Source organism: Lonchura striata, chromosome 7 (assembly GCF_046129695.1).
Source record: "Lonchura striata isolate bLonStr1 chromosome 7, bLonStr1.mat, whole genome shotgun sequence".
In the NCBI taxonomy this organism is placed as follows: domain Eukaryota; kingdom Metazoa; phylum Chordata; class Aves; order Passeriformes; family Estrildidae; genus Lonchura; species Lonchura striata.
Genome location: NC_134609.1, coordinates 14,352,082 through 14,378,837, shown reverse-complemented (window position 1 = coordinate 14,378,837; position 26,756 = coordinate 14,352,082). Strand labels below are relative to the sequence as shown.

General features: G+C 40.8%; 1 protein-coding gene across 2 annotated transcripts in view; it reads left to right on the top strand.

Moving 5' to 3' along the window:
* The window catches only part of MARCHF8 (membrane associated ring-CH-type finger 8), an 89,479-nt gene that overhangs the window by 7,413 nt on the left and 55,310 nt on the right, over nt 1-26,756 (top strand). For both annotated transcript variants that reach the window (XM_077784612.1, XM_077784611.1), the window contains exon 2: nt 14,131-14,311. In XM_077784612.1, coding sequence (XP_077640738.1) covers nt 14,216-14,311 — 96 coding nt within the window. In that variant the 5' untranslated portion in view covers nt 14,131-14,215. The remainder of the gene's footprint in view (nt 1-14,130; nt 14,312-26,756) is intronic.

Sequence of the window (26,756 nt, the reverse complement as noted above, 5' to 3'; positions counted from 1 at the left end):
CTTTCTTAAATGAAATGTGTGCCTTTGTTTCTAGTGAGGCAGTGTGCAAGTGATAGAGCTGCAGCTTCGAAGCAGCAGGAGATGGCCCTGCCAGAGCCCTGTGCCTCATACTAAGTCTGCCTAAGTGCTCCTTGCATTTTACCCCTGCTCAGTAAGGCTGCATTTGAGATGCTACTAATGAAGTGTGGAAGCATCTGCTCTATATATCTGCATACCAAATGCAGTAGGGTGAGTCTGACATATGCTTTGCAGTGTTTTGGTGATGTTTTTCTTCCCAGGATCTCCCATGGTGAGTGTTTGGTGTTTTGGGGATACTGAAGCACTTGTTTCTGGCCCAGACCTAGGCTTTTATTTACTGGTGGTATTGGTATCAACTTCTCCAAACACAAGGCAAGGATCCCAGCTCAGTTGCAGTCAAACATGTGTGATTCAAGATACAATTTCTCACTCACTTTCCTTTGTTAGCGATACCCTGGCAAGCATAGCATCATGTGGTCCAGCAGCCTGAGAGCAAAGAACTCAGGATCAGTTCCTTATATAGAGGGGAAATTAGATCATTTATGCATTTTATTCTTGGCTGTGATCTTTCATTGTGTCTTGTTAGATATTTGTTATGATTGTTTGCTTTCTCTGTCTACTTGTCAGCTTGGACACGTGTTCAGTCTGTCTCATCCATCTTTGCCTACCAGGAAGTTTTTTAGTTGGCATGTTCTCACTTTGCAGAGCTCTAGGTGTTTTGCAGAGACTTGGTAGGGCTGTGATGCCCTGCAGGCATCGTGCTGGTTGGCTGTTTGTCAGCTGCCTTTCCAAGTCCTCATTAGCTGCTGTGTTAAGGCTCTCTGCCCTGTAAGACCTGCATGGCTTTGGCTTAGCCTGTCTTTACTGTCCATGCCGCGTGCAGGGGTTGTGGGTGGAGGCTGCAGGTTCTGCTTCAGGGAGATGCTCTGTTCAAGAAAGGTACGTTTTCCAGTTGTATCCTGGTGCTCTGGTGTTATCTCTCTTTCCACATGACGCTACAAAGCATACACTTATCCCTTGTCACACAGTTTGCATTGCTGCTTCTATGAATAAGGGAAGAGAAACTCAGAGAGCTGATGATCCAATCTCTGAGTGATTGCCTTTGAGCTATATCCTCTGTGGCTCATGGACAGTCTTTGTGGTTGATGTAATCTAACTAATGTGTATGAGAGACATCTGAGCCAGGAATTGGGAATTTAATAAGATGATGAAACTGTTGGGTTTCAAGTCTGAAAGTAATTCTTGTCAGCAGGGGATGGGAGTGGAAAGCAACTTGACTGTACACAGTGCATCCCAGCAAGGTCAGTTACGTGGACATACTGCTTTTCTGAGATGCAGTTTATTCCCTGTGTCCAGCGACCCCTCTGAGTCAAGGACAGTTGGCAAGTTTCTTAGCAAGCCTTTCTTCTGTGGGCCTCTGTTTCTTCTGTTATTATAATGTGCCAAAAAAAGAAAATCACTAGCAGGCTAAGTCATGCTTTAACTTAGTGAGCAATAAAGCAGTGTGTTATGCTGTCTCTGGGCCTTCTGTGACCCCTTCTAGAAAAGATGCCACTCCAGCATGACAGCTGGCAAAGGGATGGGTTACTCCAGCTTGCAATTGCTTTCACTGCTGGCATGGGAAGATGACTCTGCCTTTTCCGATTTCTCCATCTCCCCTCGCCATTCTTTCTTGGCTTTGAGTGAGAAACTTGAAGATGTTAAGTACTTTCTTGGGTTTATGGTAGCTGCTTTGTCTTTGTCTTTGCTGATAGCTGATGGCTTTTGAAGAGATACTAAATGTTGTATTGGAAATTTGTGTGTAAAATATAGTTGTAGACAAAGCAGTAAATAATCTGCAGCTGAGTGCAGCTCAATCAGACAATTGCTAAAAATAATCTACCTTCTAATTCCACTGGTGATCTGTAATTGGAGAAGTCTTCTAATTCATAACCCGCATGTAGGACAAGATCGGAGACTGAAGTGGTTTTGCCAGGCTGGAAAGAATCAGTATTTGGGGAGGTAATTTTGGGGGGCAGACCAGCTATTCTGACACTGATAGTAGTAACTTTGCTTTGCATTTATGCTGAGTCTTTGCCCCAGCTAAATGCTGTAGGGTGCAGTTTTTCCAGCAATTTCTTCTTTTATAAGGAAAGAGGATGCCCTCCTTGGTGGGCATCTGCTTCCTAGAGATTTTATTTTTTCTTCAAAAAAACCCACACCTACCCCAGAAAACCCAATCCATGAGCAGAGAAATAACATATGTGTGTTATGTTGTTTCCTGCTTGAAAATGTTAGGTTGAGCATTTTAAGACAGCTGTGTGACTTCGCTGCAGAAGCAGCATGGCAAGGAAGAGGGAGCCTTTTCAGCTGAAGTATTTCGTATTTCCTGAGATTGGGGTCTGAATACTTCCTAGCCACTTGTCGATTTCATTTCTTAAGTTTGATGACTTCTGTTGTCTGTAATGAGGCAGTGAGAGATCAGCTGGCCTTGCTGAGATGTGAAACTTCTGTTAACTCTTCAGGAAACGTAGGGGATGTGAGCTTGTTCCAGATTATTTCTTTGTAAGATAATGGTAATGTTGCCAGGTAATGCCATTCACTGAATAGCATGTGTCCCTGAAAAACAGGGAGTGTAACTTCCTGAAGCTCAAGGCTTTATGCCTCTTTCAGAGAGAGCACAGGCAATGGAGAAGCACCGTGCCAGGCACAAGGTCACTTGTGATGCAGAGGGGACCATGCCTGTTCCTAGGCACAGCACTGCTTCCTGTAGAGCCCAGAGACTGAAGGGAGTGATTGGGTCCTCTAAGAGGAAAGCAGCAGTGTTTTGGTCACTGGTGGGTTCCTGTCACTTCAGAAATAGCAGAAGAAGAAGACTTCCTTAGTCTTTATATACCTTGTGAACATCTTGATGTGCTGTACAGCCCATGTGTGGGAGCCTATGCTAAAGATGGGACTATCTAGAATTGAACAAGCCAACTGTTTTAAGTGAGCAGGAAACAGGAGATTTTTGTCTTGACTTTCTAACATCTGTTGCATTGGGAATAGGAGGTAGTTTTCTTTTTTTCAACTGAGAAAGAAAAAACAAACTTTCATTTGCCATTTAAAATGATTAATAGAGAAATATGTCGTTATCTCTCCATTAGCCTGATTTGATAGATGTTCATATTATTTGTCTGTAGTTATTTTTCATCTGCTCTTTGGGAGAGCAAATGCCCGTGAATATTATCATTGTAGCTACTTAGAGAAGGAAACTAGAAAGTCAGCTGGTATGGGTACTGGAAAACATGGAGGAGAGTAGGGTGGAGTTGTGTGGGTTTTCCTCTCTGCAGTGAAGGGTGCTGTTGATGTAAAAATTCCATAGGTTCAATGCTTGCCTCTTTCTTCAGCAGTAGATTTTCCACAAGGACTAAGGATATTTTAGCTTGATAAATAAATAACTTTTTTTCTTCTGGCTTTCAATTTCAGCAGACACCTGATAAAAATTACTGTTTCTTCCAGGTTTTGACATCATGAATGTTTCAGGTTTTACAGTAGTGCTCATTTGCACCAGAGTGGCATCGGTCTTTTTTAGTACACTTGGCTCATCTCACTGGCTCCTGTTTAAACTAATTTAAAGCAAATACCATCTGCTTGGGGAAATGACAGAAAAGCCACTTCTAAATGTGAGATTGGGTTGAAGACTGTGACATCTCACTTGGCATGAGTGATGTGGCCATACTCCTGAATTTTATTTCCCTGTTTGGAGAACTTCATATAGCAGCTTCTTTAACTGCCTTGTAGATATGCAACAGCATCCCAGTATCCATTCCATTGTGTTGCTCCAGCTGTCACCAGGTTCATTCAAAACCACCTTTTGTCCCACAGAATTTTGCTATCTGATGGCTTGGGCTTCCCCTCACCCTTACTAGACACTTGGAGATTGCTTTGTTACACATGCTGGAGTAAAAACTGGTAATCATTTAAGAGTGGGTCAGAAGGTCACTGCAAGTCAGCTCTTCTCCAGCTGCAAGAAGCAGACCTGTGCAGTTCTAAGTGTTTCTTGTTAGTAAGCACCATTTTTCTGTACCTGGGTATTTCACTCTGTCTCAGTTGCTTTCTGCAGCTGGCTGTGTTTGGCTGGCACTGAGCAGCTAGTGGATGATAACTGGACTTTACTGCTGTAATTCTGGTGATAGAAAGCTGTGATGGGTTTGCTTTTTTCTATACAGGTATTGCAGGTGCATAGGAAGGGATTGGTGGCTGTTTCTCTCAATTTGTCATAAAATCTCTAAACTTCTAAATACCTTTAGAAATTAAGGGACTAATACTGGGTGGGACAGAAAGGGTCAACACTTGATTGCTGAATTGAGAACAAGGACAATGGATGAAGATGCAACTGCTGGACACTGTTTCCTTGTCTGTGCAAGAAGGCAGTGATTTAAAAGAATCCACAGTCACGTATTCATCTCATGATTGCATCCAGTGGCTATTTTAGGTACAGTGGGGATGAATGGCCCTTTATGGACTGTGGTAAGGAATGCCTTGTCTGTGGGTTTCAGTAATGCCAGTTCCTTCTTTTTGGGTGGCACAGAGTACTATTGTGGGGGAAGGATGGTCAGAACCAGCACACACGTGCCAGCACGCTCGTGTGCAATAACACCCTGTGCGGGTGCTGCACTGCTGCCAGCGCGTGTCGGTGTCAGCTCTGGCACAGGGACCTGGGTGGGACTGTTTGTCAGCCATCTGGAATCAGTTGCCTGGCCTTTAAACTACACCAAGACACTTAAAATACAATGGACACATGCAGCCTTTTTAACCACCTAGCAAATCCCATGATAAGGTTGCAGCTGGAAGTGGCTGTCTTGTTGTGGCACTGGAAGGGATTTAGTTTTGTTCACAGAGCTGGACTCTGCCTATGGGCTTTATATAGCTTTACTTTTTAATGGTAATGCTATGACACAGAGGTTCTTAAACTATAGGCATTAGTTTTCATGTTGAACTCAATAAGAAACATCATCTTTGTCTGCTGAACAACTTTCTCAAATCAAGATTTGGCAATTTTTGGTGGCAATGCAGGTGTGAAACTGAGTGACTCAGATGTGTGTAGTGATGTTATTACTTGTCTTACTGTAGTGCTTCAGTCTGTGCTCTTGGTTGTGCCAGGTACTGTACATTGCCATTGTAAGGAACAAAACAAAAGCTATCTGTGTGGCTGGAACAGCCTGGAAGTGGAAGTACTGTTATCCTTCCATTGCACAGAAGTCACTAAACCAAACAACTCCAATTATTTGCCTTCTTAAAACACAGCCATTGAGCACTGGCTCAACAGTGTATCACTGTTGGTGATGCTTAAAGATGAGCAGCAATGTCTTTGAACCCTACTCCCCCAGCATGTTCTGCCTGAAGGACAAATTCTCATGCAGGTCACAGTATTGGTCCTTCCCACATTGCCTTTGCACAGGGGCTTCTTGGACATAGCAAATGTACAGAGAAGGTATCAGAATGGATAAAGATAGAAATATAAAGCCTTTAGGGAAACATACTGTGCCTGAGTATATTCCCCAATAAAAACTTCTCACTGAAGTCTTTAATGACTCATGGTATCTCCCTGTATTTAGCATGTATATAGAATTTTTAAATTTGGGGGATTACAAATGACTTCTGGTAGTGAGTTTGCTATCAGAAGTCAGGTTACTTTAAAATATGAGAGTTTATGGCTGAAATCAAACTCATCTGTTTCATGCAAGTTAGCAGAAGAATCAGGTACAAGATGTTTGTACATTGCTCTTTTTACTCTGTATTTGAACTTCTGCAGACTCTGGTTTTAGGCTCTCCAGTTGCTTTGGGCAAGTCCTAAAGAATGTGGTTTATAGGTGTTTCTTCAGAGTTTAAAGGCTTGTCATAGTGATCCAGAAATCTAGATTTTTATTAAAGTTTCCACAGCAAAAACATGTTGTAACTTAAACCTATAAATAAAGAGTTACCTGACATTTAACTCATAAATCATTCAAAATACATACATTCTTATGTGCATGGCTTTGGAAATTTCTTACTCACCTGAAGACAAAGAAGGAATGATTTCACATTTCTTCAAAACACAGAATCATAAAATCAATAGTGTATTCTTTTTACTCTGCCTTAAAAGGAGTGTTTTGCCTGGTAGCAATTAAACAATAGTGAAGAATTGTTGATTAGGTACCTGTGTTTGTAAATGGCTTTTACAACTGTTCGTCTCTGATGTAATGGAAAATAAGTGATGTAGCACAGAATTTTCCTAAAAATGCATTGTTGTTATCTCTGTACAGTATAGAATGTGAGCAATGTCCTCATTGAACAATGGTGAGATTGTTCTGTTTCATCACTGTCTTGCATTGCAAATATTTATACTGCTTGAGAAACCCAGGCTTTTGTTGTCTTCAATGTAAGTGTGTGCATTTTTTAATAATCTTTAATAATTTTGAAGATGAAAATACAGAGCAATTTTCCTTGGATTTCCAAACTGATTTAGAGTTTTATGAACACCAAAAGGATTGTAATAGAGAATGGGAAAGGATCATAAATTATCTATAGGTGTTACATTGTATCACCTGTATGGACTTGTGTGCTAGGCTAGAAATTTACCTGCAAATTTCTCTCTCTGGTCTATACATGTATTAGTATGTCTCTTCTTCCATTGGATTATAATCTTCATTACATTTTCTTTTAAAGAATATCAATTGTCACATGGAGCACTTTGCCAAATCACAATGATCGTGTGGGCTTTTTTCCCAATAGACTTGCAGTTATTCTGGAGGTCTGGGGTGTTTCCTTGTCCTTGATATCACTCGCTGGCTTTCTGAGGCATGTCATAGTTTTGTGGGTTTTGCATTTGTGCATGAGTAGGGGTGAGGGGAGTGTTTTTTGTACTCCCCTCTGTACTGTGGACCTCCCGTGCCGATTGCAGGACGATCTGCAATTGCAGTCGACCAGCTGCAGCAGTCTTGGTGGACCAGTCCCAAACCTGTGTTCACACTGTGATGGAATCCATGTAGGCTACTGCTGTGCATTACTTTTGGACATGCAGTGAAGAAGGAAAGACAGCTTTTCTCAGAAACTGTAGGAATGCTGTAGGCAATGAATATTCTCTGACAATGAATATTATAATGAAGCAAATCTTCATGTATATCTTTAGAAAAATTTAAAGTTGTGTGATTAAGACACAATTTTTGATCTGCAGGGTGGCTTCAGTGCCAAATTGGAGTGAAGAATAGAATGCCTTTTCTGAGAGGGGCATTAATTTCTCAGGAAGCCAGTCTCTACTCATGCTGGGAGTTGATGGGATCATGGCTCAAAGTGATAAGGCAAACCCCAAACAGGCTGTCATGTAATGTCCTGCTTGCAGCAAAGCTGTGAAGACTCACAGCTTGCTGTGAGTGTGATTCATGTTCTTGCTCTGTTCAGAAGCAAGATGTCTTTAATGTGAAGGGGTGAGGAGAAATGGTGATTATTGAGACAAGAGAGTGAATGGCACCCCCTTTTGCAAATAGATTTAGGAATTCGGTGGAGCAGGTAGAGGAATTTGCTGGCTGAGAAAACAGGAGTCCTGTGTGTTACTTCTCCCCGGTCTCCACCGTTAGGACTTTCCAATGTAGAGAAACATTAACTCTTGCTTTACTCTTGCTTTTCTTTTTGCTTGTTGTAGTTTGAGACTGTCCCAGGGATTATTGCTGATGTTATTATGGTCTGTTTCATAAAAAAATACATAAAGGGAGTTTCTTAAATATGTCTGTGAACCAGCAGATCGCTGATGCTAAAGAAGTTTTGCATCTGTAGCAGGAGCTTACTGCTCCAGGTGTGTGTGGAGCACCTGGTGCTTTGTTTTTCCACAGAACATCAGGAATGATCAGTGATGCTTCTGATGCAGGTAAATTGCTATTTTTAGTAGGGGCAGACAAAAGTAATTTCTTTGTTTCTCAAGGGGACTATAATGACTGCTATTATGTTACTGTAACAGAGGGAAGTGACATTTGTTTTCCTGAATGCTAACCAAGCTAGTTCATAATTGCATTTGTCAGCTGACTTGATTTGAAGGGAACAGGTTTTAGGGAACTTGTTTTTCAGAGGTCCAGATCCTGCTCAGCTTCCATTGAAATCATGGGAAGGGGTTGCTAAGACCTCTAGGACCGTTATTTACTGAGACTGTAGTTTAAGAGCTTACTTGTCTAGGTGCATTATATTTGTAAAAATAACTATTCTTATTTAGAGAGAAGTTAGTCAGAGCTGGCAGATACCTCTGTTTCTCTGTGGATTTTGTGTAGTCTATGCTTGTATATTCCTGTATATTGAGAAGCTTTCAAAGTGAAGATGGGGAACTTGCAGAAGAAACTCTTGTCCCTTTTCTAAGTATTTCTTTTTATTTCAATACTCAATAGCATGACTTAAAAATATATTCCAACTTAAAGTCTTGAAGCTCTTTAGTTTTCAGACAGTAGCTGATGGAGGAATGGAGCAACTGAGATAATAAAGGGAGAAGTTACAGCTAAACTAGTAAACAGTGCAAGGTATATGGGCAGACTCAGAGCTGTAAATTGCAATAATCCAGAATTATATCTGCCTGGTCTGAATACAAGGGTTCTTTTCAGGGTTAGTACAACATTAGAAGAGAAATGTGAAAGGTACTGCAGGAAAGGAAGTGTTAGTTCCTCTCCCTTAAGCTCTCTTGATTAGATTTGTTTGTCAAGTTAACCAATGCATGTGAAGTGCATGAGGCTTTATAACATCTAAATACTGCTGTTAACAAAGTACTGATTAAGCTACAGTAAACTAAAATGAAACGCAGATGCAGGATCCTCTTTTTGAAAATGCACATCTGTCATCTCTAGAAGAGGATTACGTAAGATACATTAGTAGGGGAAGAGTCCGAACAAGCTCAAAATGAAATAAATAAAAGCTTCAAACTGGAGCCAACACAAGCTGATAGGATTGGAAATATTTGCAAATATGGAAAATGTAGTGTACAGAAAGCAGACATAAGGTATATCCATCTGAAATGTCAAAGTAGCTGGGAAAAGTTAAGATGCACACAGGCATTTACTAAAGTCACTGGATGATACCTTCAGAACAATGACAAAAACACAAAACCAAAGGAGTTTTGTAAATGGAACTTTGAGATTTCACATCAAGACCTCCTGCAGAAAAACAGATTCCAAATCTGCATTAGTAGATTGTTTCAAGTCGTATTACGAGCAAGTAAGCCAGCTGATTAAACTGTTATACCATCTAGCAACAAATTTCTTCAGGGAGTTTCCATTCCTTCCTCAGTTGGTCAGGCTTTGTGCTGTGTAGAGGGGAGGTTTCAGAAGACCAGATTGCATGGCAGCAATCTGGTCTTGGCAGCATCCACAAAGTCTCTGAGCAGAATTTTCAGCCTGCATCTGGAAGGTGCCCTGCAGTCTACAGGTTGATTTATCCCATGGCAGGATTGTGGATGGTACTTCAGTATCTGCATTATGCGGGCATCAGTGATCTGTTGCTTTATTTTTAACCTGTCCACCCTACAACAGATTGTCAGAGCACTGACAGAGGTGATGCTGCTCACCATCACTACTGTGGGCTAGGGCAGTTGAAGAGACGTTAAGAAACCTTGGGGCAGATCAGAACAACTTACAGGTGAAATTCTTTCCTTCTGCCACAGGTTCCAGGGCATATGTGTCATGCATATAAAGACATATTATTTTAATGCAGAATACTTATTGTGTTTTAAACAGGAAAGCAACTGACCTATTTGACTGGTGTATTTTTTCCCGTTCCAAGTAATACAAAGCATTTGTACGCACTTACATGCATCCTGGGGATGCATTTCTTTTGGTAAGACCTGTGTACATCTGTAGCCAGTGCCACTATGCTCCAGGGCTTCTGTTGAAGTTTTCCAGCATACCCTGTGTAGCAAGGGAATATGGTGGACTTCCTGAAGTGTAAGTGACCTAAGAGAATCTGCTGTTCAGACAGCATGTCTGTATATACCAAACCACAGACAGGAAATTATGATTTGTACTTACTTGCCCCATTCCAGCTGTGAATCTTTGGCAAAGAGTAGTTAGCCTTTATTTTGGAACATGTAATGGGCAGAGGCTGCAGTAGGTGGCAGGTGAGGAAGGACTTCCATCTGCATTCTTCCAATGGCACTTGACATTAACGATGCAGCAAGTTACAGTTCATTTGGTTTATCTCATGTTCTTGCTGTCACTTGCAAAACTGAGGTCTTGGCAGGGTGGATGATTAAAGTGGGAATTCCAAGTGGTTTCCACCTACTTCTGCTATACTGAGGTTTCCTGTTGTTGTCCCTTCTCATTGTTGAGGGATACATGTGGTGCAGGTAGTTCAGTTTGCAAGATACAGATTGAGCTCTGGATGGGAGACTGAGAAGAGGCCATGAATTGCCAACCTCTTGGACAGCAAAGGGCATGAAGATGAATGGTGCCAGTCAGGTGGGTGGATGGACACTGGGAGTTACAGCACAAGAGCAGGGGACTCAGGACAAAGAGTGAGATATGTGTGCAGGTAGACTGTGATGGGATAAAAGTCCTGGGAGTCTTTTCTTTGGGTACAGCTTGGAGGCACCAGTTCAGGCTGTTTGTGTTACTGCCCTGTGAATAAATTGTTCTGTGGAACAAGACATCTGAGATGATGCCATGGGAAACCTGGGGACTAACCAGTAAGGAAACCTGGTCTGACTGAGTGGGGTGTGCAGGGAGTCAAGCAGGGGTCTCATGGGCTCACAGGAGCCTCCTGCATTGAAGAGGCTTCAATCCCAGCAGTGAAAGTCTCTCATGTTGGGAGTGCAACTGCCAGAGTCATGTGAATGGTCAGACTAGAAGGTTTCCTTTACACCAAGTACTTCCTGCTGATAACCCAGAAGAGCCTAATTTTCTGCTTCTGTCAGATTTATTGTTCAAGGGAATGCCCCAGCCACCAGGCCCAAGTCATGTGCATGCTTTTCCTTCCTCTTGTACTTCTCAACTACCTTGAGAGACTCCATCCTGTTTTCTCTGAAGTTGACTGATTTTGCCACAGCTCTGTGGTTCTGACAATGTAATGAGGACCTAGGTGGTGTGGTTCCAGATGTCTGCAGGCATTTTTAGTTACTGGTTTGTCTATCCTGCAGAAAGCAAAACATGAGTGGGTGAAATCTTAGCTTCACTGAGCTAAGACCATCTGGGCGCTCTGCAGCCAGGATTTTGACCTCTTCTGTCTTTTGCAATGGCATTTGTTTCTGAAGACTCTCTGCAATGGGAGTATGACTGGAGTCCATCTTTTAGGAAACAGCATGGCTATAGATAAGAGTAACAACTGAGCTTCAAGCTTCTCTGTCTTGGCATTCCCATGTGCCCCAGCCAACTTTGCAGGAAGTTATAAACCAAATAAAACACAGTGAAGGAGAAAGCTGAAGCCCTACCTGCCGCCTCTTGGGCAAGTGTACTCTGCTGTTGGATGGAGATGCTGTAGTAATAAGGAATTCTCATTTTGTGTGAGGTATGGCCTAAACATCTAACTGGAATCCTGAATAGAAGGGACTGTCTAGGAGCACTTAGTGCTCTTAGCACTTCTTCCTTTTTAGCAGGCCCCCAGTTTGCTGTGCTTCAAGTTTGGATCCCTCTTTGCAGGTGCCCAACTCCTCACCTTTGAATCAGGTAGGATGTGGAATTAATTTAGCTGTGAAATATCCTGTGGGACTTGTCTTACCTAGCTTTGAGTGGCATTAGTTTTCTGGCATGCTTGTCTGTTTGTACTCAGTACTGCAGATGGTCTGTTCATTCACGTAACTTTATCCTTTAATTAGGAGTTGAAGTGCTTTAGGTTGATACAGACAGAATTTGAGTTGTGTGCATTATTAGGGACCCAGCAGATTGGGGATGCGACAGGGTGGCATCTGGGTTTAGTTTACAGCTTTCTCTAAGCCACCCTTGAACAAAGGCAGGCTTTATTAGAGTGTCTGCCAGGCTTCTTTACCGGAGGAGGGCTGTTTCACATCATCTTTGAATACACAGTTGGATTATATCTGCTGTTTGAGCTCTTTCAAAGAATTCTAACACATGCTGTCCTTGAAATACCTGCAAAAAGAACTGGTTTGACTTGTTTGCCGTCATCAGAGAGGGTTAACTGTGTTTTCCAATAATTTTCCTTTCTCTTTATAGTCATAACGTGTCCTTGCCTGCAAGCCTGGAACCCTTTTCAAGGCGAGAGACAGAGCAAAACTTCTTCACTTTTGCTCTGTTATTACTGGCAATAGCACAGAACATATTACCTGGCATATTTTCATTGAAGCTTAATCTTCTCTGGATTTCCTTTCTCTGTGTTTTCTTGGGAAAATACCTTCCCTTCCTGCCTTGTTGATTGTGGTTTGATAATCCCATCTCAGCCCATGTTTATATTCCCTGTGGCTTGGCTCTTTTAGAGGATGTAACTAAGCAGGTGTGGGGAGGATCTGAGGAGGTTCTGTGTTTTCTCTTTGTTCTGGGATTCAATAATGCTGTTAAATCTCGTGTTTCCATTTGTCCTCCAGTAAGGAAGTGTCCTTGTTGCCAGTTTATGCATACTGATATATTTTAGTTTTAAAGTAAGTGATGCCTGAAAGTTATGGAGGCATTGCCTTTAAAGCTCTCATGTGTGCTTTATGATGCTCTGTCTTGGCCTCTCTGGGAGTAATACAAATCCTGCCCACGTGTCAGTAAAGCTCTTGAACTTGGCTGAGCGCTCAAATGGGCAAACAGCATCATGCAGCAGATGGAGTGTGTGATTGGCATGCAGCAGGCCTTGCTTACATTTTCAATTCTGTTCATGATTTTCTCTACAACCTTTGATAATTCTTCCCCCCCCACAAGTAAAAAGAGGATAGTGAACTGTCATTGTCCATATATAAAGTGCCTTGGAATTTATTTTTTTTTTCTATTGTTTAATCAAAACCAATCAAAATAGTTAATCCTGTTTTCATTTTACACAACTGCAGTATTCCTGTGGAGTGTAGTGGAAATAAGCCAAGCTTTTTAGGTTTTTGATTCCACTAAATATGCAGAATGGTCTGGTTCTATCTTCAAAACTTCCAATTAAATGTTAAATAAAAAATGTGTGCAGTATAAATTAAGATTATGTTAGTAAGTGCTAAGATATACTACTTCCAAATTATTAAACAACATAATACATAGGGCATTTATCTATTCTCTCTTTTCTGCTTTTTCAGATTCAAAAAGACAAACAAAAGGTTGGTATGTTATGGAAACAGAAGAACAGTGCATCATTCAGTTACCCTGTTTAATATAGTCTCTGCTGTGTTAATTCCTTTCTAATGTGTTCTTTAAACACTATTGATAGTGTCTCAGTTATGGCAAGTTACATTCCAAATAAACACTCCATGATATTACATGTTTCAAAAAGCTTTTTATTTATTGTAACTTCACTAATCTAATAAAAGGTACGGTTAACTCCACCTGCCTTTCATTGCCAATTTTGGCTAATTTATGTCTATCACTATCTTTCCTATGTGTAATGCTTCCCTGTTACATTAGTAGAGGAAGGATGAAGTGTGCATAGTCCATCCAGTGAATTCACAATCCCTCATGAGGGATTTTGATTGTATTAATCCCTAATAGTCTTAGGAAAGGAACAGCTCATGTGATACATCTTTCAACTGGTACAGGTTTATATGAATGATAAGAGCTAAATACAGGCTTTTGTCTGTTTTTAGCCAAATCTGCAGCATTCACTTTTTTTTAGGGTGACTTGTGAGGCAGTTTGACTCAGTATGGGGGGTTGGCACTTTAGGTAGCTCCACCTTTATGAGCTTAGTTCCCTGCACGTCCAGGTAGCGTGCTCAGCTTGGAGAGCTGCTCTTCCTCCTTCTCCAAGTAAACTCAAGCATGATCCCTGCCCTCTAGTTCTGCTCTTAGAATGCTTTCAGAACTGGTTGAGAATTTATTTGTTCATTTTGCATTAATTGTGCTCTGACCTGTCTAGTTAAACTTCTATAAAATTTCTGTGTCTCTTCTCACCCAGCAAGTGCACCAGTATCCAGAGAAAATAAGACGTATGTCTTGGTCCAGTGGATGGCATAGCTTTGGTTTAGAAATTACTGCATTTCAAGCTACTTTAACATCATCTAATATTTTTATTTTTTAGTTGCAAGGCGCCTTACAATGGCACAGAATGAGCACTGCGTTCAAGCCTCCTTCCTGTAAATGATAGGACCAAACAAGGCGGTGTGATGAACATGCCACTGCATCAAATCTCTGTCATTCCAGCTCAGGATGTTACCTCTTCCAGAGTCTCCAGGAGCAAGACCAAAGAAAAAGAGGAACAGGTACTGTCAGATATGCTTGATTTTCACTGGAAGTTATCTAAGTATAAAATTACAGGGGTTACCAAGTCAGACCTGATTCTCTTCCAAAGCCCCAACTCCTTGCATAACTGCTGCTTTTAGTGAGGGCAAATGCTACCAAGTTATCTTATTTTTGTTTGCTATTTTACAGCAGTTGACTGCAAAATTCTAGAGGTTGTTGTTCAGTAACTTCTGCAAAATGCAAGCTACAGCCATCTATTTTGCATAAGAATCCAAAGCCGATAGGTATTTGGATGATGGCTCTAATACCATTATTGTAGAAGCTGTTACAGGTGTATTTAAAGAAAAATTATGTGGAATGTGAACCACTATATGTAGTTATGCATCCTGCTTTTATTTGTTCTTGGTAGCATGTAGTAGCTGTGCTGTATTTCAAAGTGACTAGAATATCACAAGGAAGGCTGTATACACCCATATGTATACATACTGTACTGCTTTATGCAATATGATTTGTATTCTTAATTTGGGAGTGTGTGTGTGAGGTCTTGCTGTGGTGCTAATGCAAAAATATCTGTAGTAGCTACTGATTATAAGTAAAACCCATTCAATACACTACTTAACAGTTTGTAATAGCATGTGAAGAAGACTAGACTGTGTCTAGTCTTCACATGTCAACCTTATCTGGGCTGTGTCTGCAGATCTAGCCCAAAAACCTTAATGTGCATTGTGCTTGAATGTACACTGTACTGCATTGATCTTATTTTATCTGTCAGTTCCACAGAAACGTCTGTGTGGATTTTTAGCTGTAACATAAAATGACGTCAGGAGAGCATTCATGTTATGGTACAGCTACAGGGCTTGCTTTGTGGACTTCTCAGCAGTGGTTAACTCTGAGAAGACCTAGAGTGGTGCTGACTACAGATAGGTTGTAGCTTATGTATAAGGGACTAGAAAGGCACTGCCATGTTACAGAAAGGGATTTGCCAGCACTTACTTTGAGAAGGGTAAAAGAGTAATTTATGACGTATTTGGATAATTTGCCCTGATGCCCCTTCTCACCTGTCAGCTGTCCAGATTGCACCTATCAAAGTCACCAGGAGAAATAAATTGTCCTGATATTGGCTTTTTTTTTTGAGTATTTTTCTTAATAACATCTTAAAATGGATTCTAGTCCTTCAGATTCTTAAACCAGTAATTAATTAGGCTGGCACACTGCTGTCTTTTGTTGCCAGAACTAGGCAAGAAGTTACTATCACAGAGGAGATGCTCTAAATCCATGAAGCACCTTGTCTCAGGAGTCTGCTGTTATCTGTCACTTCCCACCTGCCACATACAGTTACTGTCTGGGCAGCTCCCTGGGTAAGAGGGCTCTGCTGTTTCCTCCCTTTGGTGCTCTCCCATGCAGTAACTGCATGTGCTGAGAGTGAAGCAGCTCCTTTGTCAAATGCAGGGCGGTGCTGTGAATTTACTACCCTGCTCTGGGGATTAGGAGGCAGATCAGTACAATTTGTGCCTCTAACCACACAGTGGTCTCAGAAGTGAGAGTCTCAACTCTTCTTCTAAACATATTTTTAATTTCCAGCAGAGTGACTTCGGTGTTAACAAATATCCCCTGTGTTTCCTTTGTGATAACTAGTTGAAATGTTGATTATTGTTCCCCTTGCTGGGTTGCTGTTATATTTTCAAGCCTTGGCACATTAGAAACAGAACACCAGTTAAATTTTCATATTGCATCAGTTAGGATGTTCTGACTTTATAGTCAGAGTCCCTGTTAACTCTTAGATGCAGTCAAGATGCAATGGACAAGACTGACCTTTGCTCATATTTAAAGAATATAGTAAAAGGGGAGATGGGATGCAAGAGAAAAAGAATTTCTAGATTATCCTTGCCATATTTTAAACTATATTTTAGTTTCAAAATCCTGTTTTCTGTTGAGATAGCAATTCTAAGATAAAGAGCAGCAATGCAGCTGAACATGATGCTGTATTGGGCAAATCTGCTGAGCAGTTTCAGATAGTTGTTGTGCCCTAGATAACATTTACTGTACAAGAAATTGATACTAGGTGAAACTGATAAAGTGTTTCAGTACAAAGTCATGTTACTTCAATACTTTCATATTTCAGTTGCGTTAGTTGACATAGTTCCCATTAGATGACATAGGTCACAGTTATTTCTTTATGCAGTGGTTGGCCTAGACACAGTTCTTATGCCTGCAGAAATGTACAATAGTTTCTGAGAAAAACATGCAACATTTCACAGTTAGATTCAAGTACCATGATTTTCTTACCTTACCTTTATTATGCAGTAAGAATAGTAAATTTCTTACTTTTTCTGTGCAGGAACAGTAAACTACTCAAACAAATGTGTACACTGTGGTCTTAGAATATTTTGAGTTGTACAAAGCCACTTGACAATCTGAACAAAATCAAACCACAATCAAAGCCAATAGTAATGTTAAATATGATAAATATTTAGGTTAAATAGATAAATATGTAGGTTTGCTTTGTAGTACTGCGTTTCTTAGGCCAAGGCATTTCCAGGTGCGCACATTATAGATTGAGCAGACTCATGTACATACCTCTTCTGTTTATACACCCTGACTTTAGACACAGCTTGTAAATAAAGGTAGAGTGTCATCTAGCAAATGAAATTTTGTCTTGCTTTCATTTTTGCTATTTCAAACCAGAACTTTGGCTTTTTGGTACCTGCATCCTGTATTGTAAGAAGTCCTTTGGAGGAAAGGCTCAAGAAGCACAGCAGCAGAAATTAAGGACCAAGGTGCCTGTTTTCCTATTTCACAGAACATGCTTTATATTCTGCTATCTTTTGTGATTATGGATGTGGTTAGTTATCTGCATTTGTTGTAGAGCTGCAGAGGAAGAATTCTCAATGTGAACAGTACAGATTTCTTACTGTTTCTTCTCTTCTATGCTTCTGGTCAAGATGTAGCCCTTGTATTTCACATTAAAGCTTGTTTTTTTCCTAGTTTTTCTTGCTACAAGGGGAAATTTTCTGGACTATTGTTTTGTGACTAAGTGAAGAACAGCATGAAATCCTTACCACCTTTATCATTACAATCCAGTTTCTCATATTGAGTGATGTATAATATCTAGGCATCCTTCATGTCAGATTAAAATGTAGACTCAATACCTGTGGAAGACTGTGGCAAAAATAGTTTTGAATTAGAAGAATTATTAGGAGGAAAGGCTTTTGCCTACCATACCTGGTCTATGTCCTCAGTGGTATGTATGCAAAAGAGCCTGATAGATTCAGGTTAATGTAATTTTCAACATTTAAAATAGTTGAAATCTGAGGTTAGCAGCAGTATTTCATGAAACTTTGTCCATTTTCCCAGTAAAATAAGGAAGGTCATAAAGGGATTATTACTCTTGCATTTAACTCAGATGAACTGATAGCTTTAAAGGCTATTAATAACCATCATTAGCTTCTTACTTACCCTTCACTAGGAATAGCTTCATGCTTACTTGATTTAAGGGAGTGTTGCTCTACTGTGTGTGAGAAGCTACAACTCCCTTCCCCTGTTTGGTGGGCAGTGTGCTGGCAGTGCATGCAAAAGCAGTCTCAGGATTTGATGGGAAACAAGGAAACGTTGTTGGCATGTGATTGAGGTGTCGTTCTGCATTTGTTACCTTATAGCATTGCCTTGTTGAGGACTGTCTTCTTCCTTACTGAAGTAGACTGATGTCTACTACCAGTTGTTATTGTTACTGCAGTGAGTGAATAGCTCAGCCTCAGCAATGGCTTTTCACCATTCTTCTAAAAATGTGCACCAGCCATGGCCTCCAGTGCTGTGATCTCTGCAGATCTCATAAGCAGATCAGGGATGTGTGGGATCAGTGATGGAATGAGAGATCATGAGATGTTGGTGCAAGTAATTTTTGGGTACAGTACTGTTTCTTCTCAATAGCCTCAACCTGGAAATCAATACTGAGTTGTTATCAAAGATCACACAGCATTTATCACAGATGCAGATCAATGTTCTAATCAGATTTGAACTTGCTGATTCCAGTTGATCAGCTGAAACTCCCTTCTGCCCGCTTCTCTTGTTTTCTAAGTGCTGTTTAGTATTACTGGCTGCTACATGCTCCGCAGAGATGCTGTGATTGTCCCTGACATCTCCAAGTGCTTCTCAAAGCTGTCATCTGGAAGATGCTGAGTGCCTAATTTGTCTGGATGAAATTATGGTGAGAGAAGCACATTGTGATGCATCTTCATAAAGTTATTCTGCCTTTGTAATGATCTCCTACATCCTGTAATAGGAAAGGCACTATGGCCTATTGATTCAAACAAGCCACATCTTACTGGAAAAGCAGGACTTAGGGGAAAAAAAGCAATTTGATGCATTTGCAAGAGTTTGTAGTCATAGATCAGTATTCTCAAGGTAAAGGTGTGTGCTTTATGTTGTTGAATCTAGAGTGACACTTAGCTGTTTTTAAGGTCCAGAAGCACTCTGACTTTCTCCATTCACTTTTCTTGGACTTTGAGCTTTGACTGTAGTCTCTGAGTGGCTGAATTTGGTTCAGATACTCAGGCTTTGCTAGGTTCTTTGTGGGGTGTATTTGGTTTTGCTTGCCCATTAAACCAAATCATTCATTAAGCAGCCAGGCTCTAAATCCTTTGCAAATTTTACCCCTTTTTTTTTTTTTTTTTTTTTTTTTTTTTTTTTGTACTGTGATTTGTGTGTTTATGTGTAGTTATGTCATATATTAACATGGGGTCTGGCATTTTTCCTTTCTGAAGTTTGCTTTGTTTTGAGACTGGCTAACTGTGGAAGGATTTTTGTCTGAGTATTCTTTATCTCTTCTGTGAGAAGCAGAATGTACTTCTCCTGCTGTACTTCTTATAAGCATAGGCTCACAGTGGGTGGGAATTGAAGACCTTTCCTGACAATTCAAATCTTGGTTTTTACTTGGTGTGTTTTTCAGTGGATCATAAAGCATTTCTCAGAAAAAGTTACACTTTCCACTCTTAATGCCTCTTGCCAGCTTAAGGGCTTTCTTCTACTGTCCCACGTGTTCCTGGCAAGAGCATGACTTACCTTGCCTTTGGTGTTGGTACCTGGAAAACTGTCAAGAAGCACACAGAGTGAAGCCAGGCCTGAATTAAGCCAGGTCTCTAATTTGGGCTTTTTGTTTTACCACACTGCTTAGATGGCACTGGTCAAATCCTTTGGGTCCTCGTGCTATCCTGACTCTCATCTGTGAAAGAGGGCTGGCACTGCTGACTAGCCTTGTAAAGGGCTTCAAGTGTATGGATAAAAGCTGAGCAGCTGGAAGCCTTTGTCACTAGGTCCTTTGAGATGTCTGCTTTGCCAGAGTCCCAGTCTGCAGACACTTGTGCTGATGGCCCAAAGCTCTGCTGCAGAGCATGGTGGGCATGGGGTGTGTGGAGAGCAGAGGGTTCTTCCTCCTGCCGGCGGTCATGGTGAATGTGCAAGATGTTGTGACTTTGCTGAATTTCTTCTGAAACTGCTGGAGTGCAGGATGAGAAGCTGGTCCTCTGAAGCCCTACTGCTGGAAGCTGGCACATGCTGCTTCCCAGCAAACCCCGATTAAAGGGGGAAGAGAGGAGGCAGGAAGTGGGAGGGAGGGGATGGGATGGGAGGGAGCTGCTCCTGCTTGAGCAGCCCTAACAAAAAAGTCAGATCACGCCATTTGATTCTGCATTGTGTTTGTTTTGGAGTGTGTACAGCGTGTGTGTGTGTGTGTGTGAGGAAAGGAGCAGATGGCTGCTGAGTGGGGATGAATTACAAAAGGAAAAGTGTGGGAAGTGGTTTCTGAAAGGATTTTGAGGGAAAAGAAGAGACAACTCTTTATTTTAAAAATTCAGTAAACATTATGAAAACTAACAGCAATAGCTCCAGCAGCAGAGTTTTAGGTAGTGATTCTTTGGAGAAGAAGCTTTGTCAGTTTCAGATTTTGCAGTTTGCTTATAATCACCCATATGTTAACAATTTCTCTTTTGACTTTGCTTATTGCATGTGAACTCCTTACTTTGATGTCTCAAGACCAGAAACTTAATGATTATGATCTCTAGCAGTTGCATTAACCTGTATTTTAAACCACCTCTCCGATATTAACAAAATCTGTCTGGCTTTTATTAGCAGCTAACTTAAGTAAGCTGAGAGTAGTCATTCTTCAAAAAATACTGTATTCTAAAAGAAGTGCTGATGCTGTTTAATTACATGATAGTCATGTATGCTTCAGTGGTGTTCTGCAGGTCTGTTAATGTTTCTGGTGTATGTTAATGTGCAACAGCTTTCCATAAGGGAGCCCTGGATGTGAGCTCGTGACTTTGGAGATGGTTTTTTTTTTCTTCCCTGGCAGAAGCATACTTGTTTATTTGCCTTCTAATGAGATGTGCGTGTCAGTCATGATCCCACAGTGATGTATATGTGTATATAAATACCTGTGTTGCTGAAGTCACCTCAGCTCCACAAAGACATTAGTCAAGACTTGATTGTAGTGTGCACTGATTTTCATCATTCATTTGCTATACTGTTTCTTTCAAATGAGGCTGTCAGATTCCTGCATACCCATTTTTAAAGTTCGTTGTTTATTAAATGTAATTTCTGTAAATGAGACACCCCAGAAGTACAGATGTTTTTTCCTCCTGTAGGATGTTTTGCCTCATGCATTGATGCATAATGAATGATTTTGTTGATTTGATCTCTCAGACAGATGTGTTTCTTTGCCTGGTAAAATAAAGTAGGTTGGGTTTTGTGTTTTTTAAGGTGTTTTGTTTTGGGTTGTTTTAAGAGAAGAAGGAAGACTAGCAATTGTGCCAGGGAGGTATGGTGTAGTACCCTTAATGTACTTGAACCTCGGGGAGTTTTAAAACTGTCTAATTTTAAGCTGCTGATTCCCCTTCAACCCTGCACCCCAGTGGTTTGTAGTTGGCGCTTCAGCAAAATTATATATAGGCTTAGATTTGCATCTTGAACTTAGCTAATTCTACTTGGCCTTTATGCCATATATGAATAATTCTTGATAGGGGCAGGGGAAGTTGTTCTTCAGAAATTGCTCCTCCCTGCTTTGGTGAAATCTAGGTTGTTAGGAGTACAACCCTCTGAGTCAATACTCCTCACACCTAGAAACAAAATCCACCCTTGGGATTCATTTAGCTTCTCTTGGTGCCAGAAGTGATGGTCTCTCATCTGCTACTAAACATTTCTCTCTGGCAGAAGACATAGGTCCTGTTTTAGGAAATTTCTTAGAGATTTTTACAGCCACAAGTCACAGCATAATTTTATTACTGAGCAAGCCCATATATGTATTCTGTGAAGTCAGTGGTTGAAATTCAGAATTTCATTTTTTAGGAGTCAAGAATTGAATTCAAAAAACAAAGGAGCAGAATCACCTATTTGTCAAGGTTTAAGTTTATTTACAATCCACTCCTCTCTTCCTGTAAATAAGCACTACTTTGATGTTGATGAAAATGAGTAAAAGTTTATACTTTTTTTCATTTTCTTGAATGTAGACCGCATCTGATTCCTTGTGCATCTGCACTACAGGTAGCTTTTAGTGTCAGGGAGAGGATTGTCCTTGTGTCTGCAGCATTTGACTTCACCCCTGTGCTAAGTGAGCACTGCATGTTTTCACCATGTTCTTTAAGGGTGCAGCATTTCTGGTGTTCCTGGAGGCAGGAACCTGGGGCTGTGTCACCAACTGCTTTGCACACACATTGTAGAGTAATTGGAAGTGGGTGTGTTTAGCACAGATATTCATATACTCAGATTCTATGAGTGTGGAAGCAATTTTTGGTGTATTTTTAACATTAGAACATTTTTAGTAATAAGCTTGCATCTTATGCTTAGGTTTTTTCAGAGACCTTACAGTAATGAAATGGGGTGTACATCTAAATTCTTTGTGTAACCTACTGAGGTCTATATCAAAGCTGGATTTGGAGACATAGATTTCCAGTGTGTCTCACTGCCTTGAAGGATAATTGTATCTGCTACTCTTTGGTACTAACACCTTGGAAAATCACTGCTTTAGATCTTACAGACATAGAGATATTTATGGCTATTTTTATCTAAAAAGTCAGGGTTTTTTCTAACTCTCAAGTCAAATTCACTTTCTAGTGAGTAGCTGTGTTCATTAGTTAAGTGTATTGTATGTAATATGTGATAATTATGGATTGGCATCAAATTCTTTAAAAAAGTATGAGATTATCCTTTTCCTATAATTTAGAGAGAGTAGCTGAAAGATGTTTTAAAAGTTTAAAAGAGGCTGATCTTGGTGATTTTTAATATCATCTAATCAATTGACTTATTTTTCCTGTAAAGTGGTGAAGGAGCAGCCTTGTAACACACTGCTAGCTTTTGCTGGATGGAATATTGCAAAATCAGAAGTGTTTTAGCCAGCTGTGATTAGATGCATAAACCCTGTGTCAATTGTCAAGTTTCTCCTGCAATCATCTGCCTGCCTATTTCTAGTAATATTCCCAAGCAGTAGATGCAAGAGAAGGTGATTAATAAGTTGTTCAGGTTGAAACAAGTGTGTTTGCCTCAGACAGAGGCTTTTTGGCTTCAGTTTTTAGTCATAATAACAGTAAAAACCTTTGATTGATCCCAGAGAATACAAAAGAGTTGTTTGGGCTTGGTTTCCCTCCAGTATTCTTAGGTATGTTTACTGTTACCCAGATGGCTGAAAGCACATTATTTGCATAAAGATTGCAAGGCAGCCTTGTATGCAATGAAGGGAAACATTTGCTAATTTTTGCATCTTAATTTCTCTGAGCTGGTTAACTTAACAAGTTGAGCAACTTTGTTCTGCATGAAATACTGGAATGTGAGGTCCTCTTTGGTTGCTAACAAGCTTCAGGTACTCCAGAGACACTGGAGTTACTGAAAAATCCACAGGCAGATTTGTGGTAGTGACCCCTTAAATAGAAGGGTTCCTGTTTTCATGCTCCATGGTTGGGATATCTGGGAGAAGTGAAGCACAGCTGCTGCATACCTGTAAACATTAAAATATAGCCATTTTAAGTTAAGTAGTGACAAGGGAAACATTATGGTAGTTCATTGGTACATTAGCAAATTAGGACCACTGGGTACTACCAGTGCTGACTTGTGCTTAATCTAAGAAAAAGTATCTTCTCTCTTACAGCTGGGAATAGGACTGAGCTGGTTCTCTTCTGTGATTTGACTATTTGGCTTATAATTGGTCCAAATCAGCAAGCAAAAAAATCTGTATCACTAAACAATACTGAAGTTCATGCAGAAGGGGAACAGGCATGTGGGAGTACAGATTAAAGTTTTAAACAAAAACACCTATCTGCAAATCAGAATATCACACCTATATATATGTATATACCTATTTCTCCTGTACTCAGCACTGGCAAGACACACCTTGAGTGCTGTGTCAGTTCTGGCCACTCAGTTTAGGCAGGATGTTGAGATGCTGGAGCGTGTCCAGAGGAGGCAACGAGGCTGGTGAGGGGCTTGGAGCACAAAACCTGTGAGGAACGACTGAGGGAGCTGGGGGTGTTTAGCCTGGAGAAAAGGAGACTTGGGGTGATCTTATAATTCTCTACAACTTCCTGAAAGGTGAGTGTAGTCAGGTGGGGGTTGGTCTCTTTCTCCAGGCAGCAGCTGACAGAATGAGAGGACACTATCTTAGGTTGTGCCAGGGGAAATATAAGTTGGATATTAGGAAAAAGTTTTTTATGGAAAGAGTGATAATGGTCTGGCCAGGGAGGCAGTGGAGTCACCATCCCTGGGTGTATTTAAAAAAAAAAATGGATGGGGCACTCGGTGCCATGGTTTAGTTGAGGTGTTAGGACATGGGCTAGACTCGATGATCTTGAAGGTCTCTTCCAACCTACTGATTCTGTAGCTGTGTTATAGATGCATAGAGATACATGTAATTTTTAGACACTGGTAATGAAGAGTTGATTGTTCCAATTCCTAGCTGGGGTCAACATAAAAGTAGCACATCCCACTCCCAAAACAGTTTCCCATTAATGTGGTTGTTCTATTTTAATGATTCCTTTGAAGTTTGTGACACTGAAGGCCAGCAGAGGTGGCCACATCTGACTTGGAACTACCTGTGTTATGTTGCATGTAGCTACCCCTGTGCATTGAACCTGTAACTCATGGTATTTGGAAGTGGCGCTTTAGCTTCCAGCCTTGATTTGAAGATGAAGGGTAAAGCTTTTGTCTTTGTTTGTAGTTTGTTTCCATGCCAGCCACCATCACAGTGCACAGAGGTGCTTTGCCTGCTAGTTGCTAACAACCTTCTTGAGTAATTGAAACAGTCTCTCAAATTCTGCTTTTCGACCTGTGTGTTGAAAACAAGTGAGGTCATTTACTTTATCTAAAAACTTACCGATAAAATTCTGGAGTCTCATCCAGTAGGGTGTTTCCTTCATCATTGTAACTGGGACAGGGGCAATGAGGGATGGAAAGATATCCTTTTGTGGTCCCTCTTGTCCTGTTTGAAAGTAAAGACTGGGACGCTGGAAAAGCAAGTGTCTTATAAATTATAAGCCATGCTGTGCTGCTCTTGCTGGTAGGGTTTCAGTGGCTTTCCAGTTTTTGTCCTCTCTTAGTTCTCCAATGCTACTTTGGCAGTTCAGAGGGAAAACTGAAAACTCTGCTTGCTCTAATGCAAGGGTGAATTTCATTGATCCTGCCCTCAAACCCCATTCAGATTCTCATTTTCACTTGTCACTTCTCTACAGCTTTCTACATCTAATCCTCTGCTGTATTTCTGCTTTGTAAGCTGAAACCCACATAATTTGCAATCACAGCCTGTGTAACTTCATTGAAAATAAAAGGCAATTTTAGTACTTGTGGGTTTTTTTCCCCAGATAAGTTTCACATGCTCTGTATCTGTGAAGTGTCTGTAAGCTTCATCAGCCTGCTAAGCTTTGTGTCACCTGTAAATATAACTGGCAGAGAGTTTCCTTTGTCGTTTTTTTTCAATTAATTTCCATATTATTATTGAAAATATTGACTGATGCCTAGCTTAGCACCAATCTTGTGGAAACAGCAGGGATGTCTTCATTTGATAAGGCCAATATCAAATCTGTCATCAGTCAGATCTTCACCATGGAGTATGTTTATATCAGTATCATTTGTTCAATTTTTAGATGGAAACATTTGAGAAGAGAAATAGAAGGAAACACTCCACTATGTCAGACATAGTAAAGGTGGGAGTTCTACTGAGCTAAAACAGACCTTTAGGAAAGTGTTAATAGGAGACAACAGACTGGCAAGAAAGCCCCACCCAACAGATGGGGTGAGCCTGATTGCAATAAGGCAGCACTTCCTCCCAGTCACATCCTGAGCACAGCTGCTCTAAGGAATGTTTCTTCTGCAAGAGTTGGTTGGGAGGATTTCAAGAGTGGGTAATGTGCCCAGGTATGAGAGTTTCATTTACAGTGTTTGTTCTGTGTGTTTTGGAGCCTGAATAACTAATGCCATTCTGAAAGATGCATTTTAATGGTTACTAGAATGATGTGACTGAAGTGTATAGGACCTTCCAGTTTTCCATGGGAAGCTGGGCCTTTCCCATGAATACAGGTGGGGGAGAAAGAGAGACAACCTGTATGTTTGGGCTTCAGTTCCAGCTGTACCATGTTCATGCCAGACTGTTTAATCCTGAGGTTTTTCCCCTTATCTATAAACCTCTATTTCTTCTTGAATGTAGATGCAACAAAGAGCACTGCTGTTGTTCCTAGATTTATGAGGATTTTCAACTGCCTGCAGTCCCATGCTGAGCATGACTGGTGGCAGCTGCTTATCTCCTGATAGCATTCCCAGTTTTAGCCTCTGTCCAGCCCTGCTGCTCTGCTTCCAAATGGCCAGGAGTCCTCACGCTGCCTCCAAGAGTGATCAGGAGCATGTATAGATTTTGCTAGATCTCCAGATTCAAATATTTGCTTTCAAGAGTTCTGATATCTAGGTCTAAATATTTTAGCAGCTTGGTTAATTTCAGTCAGACCTTTGTAACACAAGCCCACCTGTGAACATCTAGAAGATAAATAATAACTACTATAGCCCAGCAATTCCTTAAAGGCTTCTCTTTGACCTCTCTGTGTCTCTGGTGCAACAGCTGCTTATTTAAAGGAGCAACTGTAAAAGTGCCATCCCACAGCACCTCATCCAGTAAAACCCAGGTATCTTTCCTCTCACCCCCTTTGAAATGTACTCTCATGTTTATCTTCTTGAAGTTGATGTTCCCTGTGGTCTCACTGCTCACACATATCCCACCAGGAACTCATGGCAGGCACTGGTGCTCCCATACTATCTGTTCCAAGAGTGATGGAGGGGTAGCCAACTGGAACACAGGAAGGACATTGTTAAAGCTCTTTTTTTTAACATTGACTTCTCTCTGCCTACCTGTAGTAAGCCTGAAGCACACTCAAGTCTCTGGATTGCAGAGTGAAGGAAGGCAGATGAGATCAACTCATTTTATAGCCTTTCTGGTTTTCAGTG